Genomic DNA, 10,720 nt, shown 5'->3' on the forward strand with positions numbered 1-10,720 from the left:
GTAAAATAGTAACCCTTTAAATAACAAACGTTTCTAAATGATTTTAAAAAGGTTTTAACCACTAAACACAATATTAAACAAGCCACAAACACAGTATAAAACAGAACAAAGACCATACACACTAATAACCAGTAAAATCTGAAAGTATCAACCGGAAAGCAAGAAACAACAGGGGAAAAATAAATTTAGTCTGAAAAGAAATATTGGAAAAGATGAAAATGTACAACCGAGAAAGAATAAGAATAAACGAAAAAAAAAATCGAAAACCAAAATAAACTATACCACCAATGAGGTGAAAACCCAGAAAGTTGAAATGCCCAACGTCTTCAACCATGAAAACCTAAAAGAAACAACCAGAAAAAATAATTAGTCTCGTTTCCAAAAGATAACAATAAACAACGAAAAAAATGCTAAACGATACATTCACCAATATAAAACACTACAAATGTCCAGTTTTAAAAGTTCCAAACTACGGGTGCTACCCGTCCACTACGGGATAGAGGTACCCCTTCCCCGCATCCCGTCCCATGCCCTCGGGATGCGGGGGCGGGGTATGGGTGGATTCTCAATCCGTCTCACCTCCTTCTACTTAAAAAAATATACTACATTTTATTTGATTTAAAAATTATTTTTAAGTGTAAAAGTAATTAAAAATACATTTTTAGACCCAGATTATAAATTTAAATTTTGTAAATATGACTATAATTTAAAAATTATGTAATTTTTAAATTTGTTAGTACACATTTTGTGTAAATTGTAGTATATTAATTTTTAAATTATGTAATTTTTAAGTTTACCAATACATATTTTGTGAACAAATCTACCAAATTGTAATATATATTTATATATACACACAATTTGTAAAATATAAATATATATTTATGTTTATATATATGTATATAATATATATATATATAAATGGGAGCGGGGGCGGGACAAGTTTGGGCCCTCCCGACCACCCGCCCCGCTAGGGGTCTTAAATGCGAGGTGGAGGGCCCCGCCCTCACATGGGCGGAGCGGGATTGCCTGCCCCGCCATGCGGGGGCAGAGCAGAAGAGGGGCAGGGCATGCCCACCCCTATCCCAAACTAGCAAAACCCGAAAAGAACTGGAAATAACCCACAAAAAATAATAAGTACTATCTTCAATAGAAAAAACATAAATAAAGAAAATGGAAGACATGAGAAGTAAATAACACTAGGAAAAATTTTCCACAAACACAACTCACCTGGAGGGAGGCACAATACGTAAAACGAAAGACAAGAGAATAAAATGAAAGAACAAAATATTTCAGACATACATTGTGAGCGAATGAAAAATTTCTGCTCATTTTAAGGTTTTAACGTGCACCCTCTTCCAGCAAGGTCCCATCACCCATCACAACCGTCGACGATTGTTTTTTGGTAAGAGGATTACGTTGGTTTTATCAAATTTATATTTACAATTTAGTTAATATTATATTTTTTTTGTATTTATCTATTCTATTTAAACTCAATTTACACATTAAATTATCTATTCACTCTTAATATTATAGTAAAATATTATTAATTTAATAATCTTCTATTTAATTTATTTTTATCACACTTTGTAGATCTACTAATTAAATGTTAATGATAATTATATTCTAATTAAATTAATATTAAAGAATTATTTTTCTAAAAGTCATTTAATGCTAATAACAAAAAATATTTGATTAAACTCATTTAAAATTATATCTAAATTTATTAATTACAAACCAAATAGTATTTTTACTTTGAATGAGAAACTAATATTTTATTGTTTGCTTGGAGTGAGAAATTAATATTTTAATGTTTGGTGAATTAATTATAGTTCTCAATCTTTGGCCAACCATTATAGCAAAAATCTAAATTATTTTAGATTTGTCAAATTCAATGTGGGATATTTTTTACATCAATTACATAAATTTTAGCCAACTTTTTTATTTGGCCAAGTCAATAAGAATACTCTAAGTAAAACAATGACGAGCTTAATTTAGATGGAAACGCAAATTTGAGAAAAGGCTTTAGGCAAAATGAGAGAAAAAAATAGTTTTCACAGATAGATTTTTTTCCTTTTATGGTACGAGCGAGAGTCGAGAAAAAAATAGTCTTTCACCACCGTTGCCCTCTTCCACCATTGTTAAATTCCTTGTAAATCTCTGCGGTGGGTCATAGAGTTCCGAAAAACCCCCCTTCCCCCCAAATTAATTTTTAATTTTTATGTTTAGTAGATTCTCTCCACATGAATTGCTAGCTCGTGTTAGGAAAAGCATGCAACTCATCCATCGTTTTCCCTTCATAGCTACCGTCTTAGTTAAATTATTTTTTTTTCCTGACAGAATTTAGCTAAAAAAATTGCTTTCATGTATTGATCAACTTGCACTTCTCTTTCAGATGGGTCTCGCATTGACGAAGGGCTCAGATGGATCTCGTAGGGGAAAATGAAGTCTCGAGCTCAGGAATGGGAAAGGAGTTGGCAGTGGTATGTACTTCCTCAAAATGATGCGTTTTTTCATTTAATGAAACACATCATTTTATTAAACGAGTGTGCATATGCAATTCTCATCTCACTCGAGAATTACAAACAGAATTTCTCATATTGGCAAGAGCCTTGACTGGATGACGTACGGTTAGGTTATCCAAATGAAACTTGGGTTTAAAACCTCTGAGTACTTCTACTCAACCGCTTACTGTTCATGCAAACTCCACAAACATATATATTTTTTTAATTAAAACGATGCGTTTATGTTTCTTTTTACATTTCAAATTATTTCCCAAACCCCTCCACCCTCCCAATTACGTCTTCCACTCACTCATCTGGCATCCCCCCCCCCGATTACTGGTCTAGAATATTCCCCCAGCCCGACATACGTTATCCCACATAACCTTCAACATCATCCTTCCCCACCACCCAGCTCATTGCATTGTTCTATTTTTTCACAAGGGTAATAAATAAAAGAAAGCATTTTTTATTTTTTTCTTTTAGTTTTGTCTCTCTATTTCTATCATTTTGGTTTGTTTTTGTGTTTAATAGATCTGTAAGTGTTTTTTTTTTTTTTTTAATCTATGTTTTTGTTGAGTTTTGTGGAGGTGTTATGTTCTATTTTGAGGAGTTTGTGACAATGTTTTGTTTCCATACTAAAGGGGGTATGTAAATGATTGTAAAATGATTGAATGGATTTGGGGGATTATTTTTGGCGTGACTTACTAGAGCCGATATGGAAATGATTGTAAATTTTGTTGTGAATCGGTACGGGAAACGTTGTAAATATATTTTAGTTGATCATTTATGCACTATAGGTTATGGTTACTACATTTTGCTTGGGTATTAATTTTTTCTCGACTAAGATTATGGTTATGGTTATGGTTGTGGTTGTAGTTAATACTTTGTAAGGGGAAAGGGAAAAATAAATAAACTAACTCATTTCTTGCAATTATTTTGCATGTGCAGATTTGAAATGGTGCACTGGTAATGTGTGAAATAGTGCACTTGGTAATTTGTGAAATGGTGCACTGGGTAGTGTGTGAAATGGTGCACTTAGTAGTAATTTGCATGTCTCGCTGGCATGTTTAGTGCAGTAAAGCCAAGATGTTCTACAAGTATTTAAGGCCTTTTTGTGCACTATGAACAGATTGAGAAGATTTGCAAGTGTAATGACATTTGACAGAACTACATTTTCATACATTTCTGCAAGGCTACATTTTAATAACATTTTCACACATGTACTTCATAAATGCTCCATTTGCTATCCACAGAATTATCCACAGCAACATTTTCAAAATAGATTAGATTACATTTAATACCATCCACAGAACCATCCACAACAACATTTTCAAAACATATTAGATTACATTTAAGATTATCCTCATACATTATTTAGTCCGATCCAACCAAAAACTATTACAAGAGATATAATTCAGTACAAATATAACAATATCCAAGCACCCCTATTCTTTGCGATCTGCCTTTAAAGTTTATCTTTGGTTTTTTTTACTTCATAATCATGCATCAATAAATCATCCTCCCTCTTCCAAACTGCATTCTCCCTTGTTAAAATATTTCCCTCTACCAATTGCAATATATCTGCCCATATAAAAAATTTACATCTTGCATCTCTTTTCATAAAATTCAAAAATTTCAAGTTTCAAATATAAGAACTTTGTACATAGATTCAAAAGGTATGGGAAAAAAAATGAGAAATTAGTTACCGTGTTATAGTTCGGGTAGGCATAAAATTTCCTTCCAGGATTTTTTTCAATGTGAGAGATTTTTTTCAGGATTCTAAAAGTAATGACAGATTGAAGTAGCAGGCATAGACAAAAGGGAATCGGATTATGGTAAGAAGATCCTAAGTACTGCAAACACTAATGCCAATACTAATCCTTTGCCAAACAGCCACAAAAATGGCTAACAATATGCTAACAAATATGCTAATCTTGTACACAATGCCTTGCCTAATAATATGTTAACAAAACTGCCAACAATATGCAATGGCTAACAATATGCTCTAAAATTCTGATTCATTATATTTCTACAAATCCACACAACTTAAGCACAAAAAATGGGAAAAAACTTAGCCAAAATCTACACAACCAACCTTATGTTATGAACCTTTCCTTACAATACACAACCAAACACTACTGCCAATACTAATCCTATTACAAACAGTCACAAAAATGACTAACAATATGCTAACAAATATGCTAATCTTGTACACAATGCCTTGCCTAATAATATGCTAGCAAAACTGCCAACAATATGCAATGACTAACAATATGCTCCAAAATTCTGATTCATTATATTTCTACAAATCCACACAACTCAAGCACAAAAAAAAAAAAAAAAGAACTTAGCCAAAATCTACACAATCAAACTTCTGTTATGAACCTTTCCTTACAATACAAAACCAAATACTACTGCCAATACTAATCCTTTTACAAACAGCTACTGCAACTCCATTCAACATCACAACAGAAACATTCATTGCATTTTCCATAACAACTCAGCATCATAACAACTCAGCAACTCCATTCAACATCATAACAGAAACAAAAGAAGGTCTATTCCATCCATCTATCCATTCAACACAACTTTCATTCATTACACTCATTACAATACGTATGACAACAGAAACATTACCACTCAGCATCATAACAACTCAGCAACTCCATTCAACGTCACAACAGAAACAAAAGAAGGTCTATTCCATCCATCCATTCAACACAACATTCATTCATTACATTCATTGCATTTTTCACATTACAACAATTTCCCAACTAGGTTCATAACAACTTCACAATCAGTGTACTACAATAAACTTAGACAAAATCAACAAAAAACAGTGAAAATTCGTATATAAAAAACTTACATTGCATCAACCGATAATTTTCTCCATCATTTTTCCTCAATTGGACACCAAAAAGGAAAAAAAATAAAATTAAACGAGAAATGCAGAGAAAAAAGTACCAAAATCCATAGAGAGGGAGAGAGATTGAGATAGACAGAGAGGGGCTCACCTTGGCGAATATGTGTCTGCGAAGTCTAGGGTTTCAGGGGTGATGGGTAATGGGTAATGGGTGCTAGCTGGCGAGATGGGTTGAAAGAGAGAGGCGGTGGGCGAGAGAGAAGAAGAAGGGTTGAGGGAGAATGATCTGCTTGGGCGATTTTGCAGAGAAGATAGGCCTGGGCGAGGGTCTGGTTGGGCGATTTTGCAGAGAAGGGGCGAGGGAGAGGATCGAGTGAGAGAAGCCGTGAGAGTCCCGAGTCTGAGAAGAAAGAAGGCTTGAGGGAGAAAGAGGTCGGGGGAGGGAATATGAGGGTTGAGGGATAAGAGAGAGGCTTGGGCGAGGGTGTCTCGAATCTGAGTCGTCTCTCTGAGAAGAAAGAAGGGTGGATGGAGAAAGAGGTCGGGGGAGAGAATCGAATGGAGAACCAGTGGATGGGGGAAACCGGGTTCGTCATGTGTGTGTGGTGTGTTAGTGAATCGGGGGTTGAATAATTTTTTACAAAACCCCCACCCATCCTGTCAGTTTAGATTGAGGGTATTTTGGTCATTGCAAAACGTAGGGCTCCCTTTATAAACTTCTCGAGACTCACTCCCGCTTGATTAGGGTTTATCATCTTCGCCTCCTCTGCGTGGTCGGCGGCTAGCAGTCCTCACGAATCCTGACCATGGCGGAACAGGTTCAGATCTCTCTCCACGCTCTTTCTCTTTATATCAGGAAGTATACTGTCAGTTTGTGAGGTTGGTTTTCTATGCTTGTGAGAACCCCGTTTCTGTGCTTTGCAGACGGAGAAGGCATTCTTGAAGCAACCCAAGGTGTTCCTTTGGTAAGAATTCTCATGTCCATCCGAATTGACGTATGCCTATTGATCCGTTTGTTTGCTGGGAAAACGGTGGAAAAGGAAATCGGTGTAATTTAGAATTTGAGTTTTAGAGGTTCTTTCTTTTTTCTCTAGCTTTTTTTCCACTCTCGGCAATCAAATGGGGACAGACTTGGTTTCCAATGTTACTTTTTATTTGAGAAAACTTAATGACAGTATTGTACGTAATACCATTCTGATGAAAATTTGCGTAGCTCGAAGAAGTCGGGAAAAGGGAAAAGGCCCGGAAAAGGAGGGAACCGTTTCTGGAAGAGTATCGGCTTGGGGTTTAAGACTCCTAGAGAGGCTATCGAAGGTACTAACCTCGCGCCATAAATTTTTATGATACGATTCCGCGTTTTTGATTGTCTTGGTATGTCTTATTTAGTTTCAATGATCTTGTTCCTTAATATATGGGTTATTGGTGTTGATGCGGAAGGTTTTGATATGCAATGTGTTTCGTGTGTGCATGATCGATGTGTAATTTGGGTTGTTATCTTTGTATTGGCCGGTCTTAATTGTTGTGTGCTCGATTATATGGTGTTTTGAACTGTAGTTATGTAATCAACGTTCTTTTGGATTTGAAACGTGTTTCTGTTGAGTTTTTATTAGTTGCATGCATTTGTGATCCAAGGATTTTTATAATAGTTTTGTGGCTAATGAAGTATGAAAAAAGCAAGTGATAGTTTCTAAGCAAGTGATAGTTTCTAGCTTCAGATCCCTACATCATCAATATTGCTCAGTGTCCTCTTTATTGTGACTTCCATGCTACATGACTGGTGTGGCGGTCTTTTAATTTTTTTTTGATGATATATGATCTCACCATGGTAGGGTCCTTTGGACCCACCCCTAGGTATTATTTTCCAGATACATGAACCCACTAACCAAAACTGTGTATTGGGTAATCCAGGGGAACTCCTAGTTCGGAATTGAGCCTTAGATGTCTGAGTCTACAGCTCCTTTTTAAACCTGTTCGTCAACTACTGGCAGCACCTTCATATGTATTTTGGTCGTGTGACTTTTTGGAGATTTAACTTAACAGTCAATCCTTTTGTGACTTCCTTGATATTGTTCTTTTTTTTTTGTTCTTTTCCGCTTCTTTCAACTCGCATGGCACATAATTGAATTGGTCTTGCATGTTTGATCTCTTTGGAATTTTGAACTGAGATTGTGGATTATTGTGATTTTATGCATTAACCAAACTAATTGCTTAGAAAATATGGTTAGCTCTGATAGACATGCAATTTAATGATTTTGTAACTTTGTTTCTGAAAATCATGTATATTTTGATGGTTTTTATTTCAGTTTTAGAATATTCACTTTTGCTGGCTACACTTTGCAATTTTTTTGTTTTGTTTTGTTTTGTTTGGCAGCAAATGAATGGTCTATGGTGATCTTAAATTATTTTGGATTTATACCTGTTACTCCGTGTGCAATTTTATGGGTTAGAGTGGATTTTCTGTTATCTCTTGTTTGATTGGTTCATTTTGTACATTGTTTTTTTTTTCAAATATTAAGTAATTAGATTTTATGCTATCTCTTCACAGGTACATATATCGATAAGAAATGCCCATTCGTTGGAAATGTTTCCATTAGGGGTCGTATCCTTGCTGGTACTTGCCACAGCGCGAAAATGATGAGAACCATCATTGTTCGGCGCAATTATCTACATTTTGTTAAGAAATACCAAAGGTAATAACCATTCACATGTGCCATTAATTTAGTTCTCAGTTCTTGTTTTGTTGTGGAGGAAATTAACTGCTTATGTTAACTCTAGATATGAGAAGAGACATTCAAACATCGCAGCACATATATCCCCATGTTTCCGTGTGAAAGAGGGAGACTATGTCACAATTGGGCAGTGCAGGTAAAATTTCAATTCAAGTTCCTGTTAATGTTTTTGCCAATGAATATTCAAGTAATTTGCTTCTGGAAGTACCTTTTGGTTGTTTGTGAAGTGAATGAAGTACTGGTTTTGGTAAATTGTATGTTTTATTTCCCAGAAAAATACAAAAACATATATTTTGTTATCTTGTGCAGGCCTCTGTCAAAGACAGTGAGGTTTAATGTCTTGAAGGTGATTCCAGCTGGTTCTTCCGGAGGTGGTAAGAAGGCATTCACTGGTATATGAGTTTCAGCCTGCAAGGTCTCAGAGGCATTAGATTTGATGACACCGATTTTAGATTGAGTTTCTTCTTCCGGACAACTTTTTTTTGTCCTTTTGTTTGCTATTTAAGATATTATATATTTGTACGACCTGTTTATGCTTGCTTGCTTTCGGAGTTAATGAATTTTGCCATGCCAATAACTTTTTTTGAGATCCTTCTGAAGCTTTAACTTGATGTGTTGTTTTATCGTTAAGAAGTTCTTGAATGTAGTTTAGCCATGGGATTTTCATGCCTTCCAGCTGATGTTTCAAAACCCCTCAATTAACGCTTCCCATAATCAATTGTTCTAGCTACCACCACCTAAAGGAAGTTGGTCGGTGTTGCTTGGCTTATTTTTGAAAAGAGGAACGGTGTATTTTGGGTGACGTTAATCAAGGCTTGTTATAAATGTAATAACTAATTACTTTCTTTTAGGGCTCGTTTTGATAATGAGATGAGATGAAATGAGATAATTTTATATGAATTGAATAAAATATTAGTAGAATATTATTTTTTAATATTATTATTGTTATGAAATTTGAAAAAGTTAAATTATTTATTATATTTTGTATTAGAATTCGAAAAGATTGTAATGATGAAAATATATTAGATGAATATGAGATGATTTTTGTATTCAAATAAGTCTGTAAACATACTGATGACTTTATGGTGGACTTGTTTAAATTTCATCCTTATTAGGCTGCGTTTGGATATTGAGTTAAGTTTAGTTGAGTTCAGTTCTTTATAAATAGTTGTAAGTTGAATAGTAGAGAGAGTTATGTGAAGTTCATCTAAACTTAGTTTGAAGTGTGTTTGAATATTAAGATGAATTTAGTACTTTTATGGAAAGTTGAAAAATATCGTGTTCTCATGCATAAATATGTGTTAAGTTGAAAAATATTATGAGTTTTACGTATAGTGAGGTTTTGAGTTGATATGAATTTAATAATTTGAGAGTTGAGTATTTGGATATTAAATTTAATTTAAAATTAAATTAAACTCAACTGAGTCCTACAATCACGCAATCTAAATCATTAAATAGAATTTGAATCAGGTACCAGTATTTTCTTTTGACTTTTTAAGTAATTTCCCAGTAGAGAGATGCCTAGGGTCGAATCTCTTCACATAATTTGAAAATTGACTTCTCTGGAATGCTGTGGGAACGTGGGGGAGATTTCTGGGGGCTATTGGATACGACCACCATTGTTTCCGTGAGCAAAATGGAATGCTGTTGCCAGTAATAAAAAGAAAGAAAAAACAATCATCCTTCGATATTATGTAGCTAACTGCACTTAACTTTGGTGGCGAGACGAAGGCCAAGGGGTTCCTCACGTGGAAAGAACAAGCGGATGAGACACCTTTATTTGTACCAGTGGGGGAGCATCATATCATGCACACTGCCCGCTCGTAACTCCAATGTAGCTTCCCTTTCCCCTTAATTTGGTTAGTAGTTCCTACTTTTGGTTTGGTCCCACCCACCAATATCTACTTCTCGACAACTAACTATATCTTTATTTTTCCGGGGGGAGAGAATGTTCCACGTGTAAATAATATTCCATGTATACTAACTAAATTTTTTGTCTAACACTGAACAGGATATGTATCTAAATAAATATTGGTCCTGCTGTTCATCTTTTCTTTTGGGGGGAGAGTTGGAGGGGGAGTGAACAATTGGGTAATAATAATTTGAATGTTACACCATCATTATATTATTATTATCACGACGATGAATTGACATTATCCATTAAGCTTTAATTTTTTTAAAAAAATGGGACAATCCATAGTTAATATTAAATTACACGTTTATAAAATTAAATAAAAGCGGATGTAAGATATTGAAAAAGTAGGTCGATAAAATCCCCAAACAATAGAAGATATTAAAAATAAAATGATTAATTGCAAAATCAATTTTTAAATTCTATGTTTGCATAATTTGAGTTCTCAGTTTTATCTTGTTTCGAGTTTCTTGAAATCAAAATATCAATTTCAAAAAAGTTAAAAAATTGAGATAAAAAATTGTAAAAATAATATAAAAAAAAGTATTGATTTTTACAATTAGCCTAAAATAAAATAAAAATGTTACCGCAATCTAAACACAATTTAGCTGTCATTCACATTATTAGGTTCGCCTCATTTCACTTTAAAAAAATATAAATTGAGTAATGTTATACACAATATTTTCATTTTATTTTGATCATATTAAGTAATATA

The 10,720-nt window shown here is 34.2% G+C and overlaps 1 protein-coding gene across 1 annotated transcript; it reads left to right on the forward strand.

The window, feature by feature from the left end:
- The first annotated feature begins 6,066 nt into the window (after positions 1 to 6,066).
- LOC108992237 (40S ribosomal protein S11-like) lies at positions 6,067 to 8,699 on the forward strand. Its single transcript, XM_018966732.2, has 6 exons — positions 6,067 to 6,182; positions 6,289 to 6,329; positions 6,578 to 6,678; positions 7,910 to 8,054; positions 8,140 to 8,229; positions 8,403 to 8,699. Exons 1-6 carry the CDS (start codon positions 6,171 to 6,173, stop codon positions 8,491 to 8,493), a joined length of 480 nt encoding a protein of 159 aa, XP_018822277.1. The 5' UTR covers positions 6,067 to 6,170; the 3' UTR covers positions 8,494 to 8,699.
- The last annotated feature ends 2,021 nt before the right edge of the window (positions 8,700 to 10,720 follow it).

This window comes from Juglans regia, chromosome 11, assembly GCF_001411555.2.
Source record: "Juglans regia cultivar Chandler chromosome 11, Walnut 2.0, whole genome shotgun sequence".
NCBI classification, from domain to species: domain Eukaryota; kingdom Viridiplantae; phylum Streptophyta; class Magnoliopsida; order Fagales; family Juglandaceae; genus Juglans; species Juglans regia.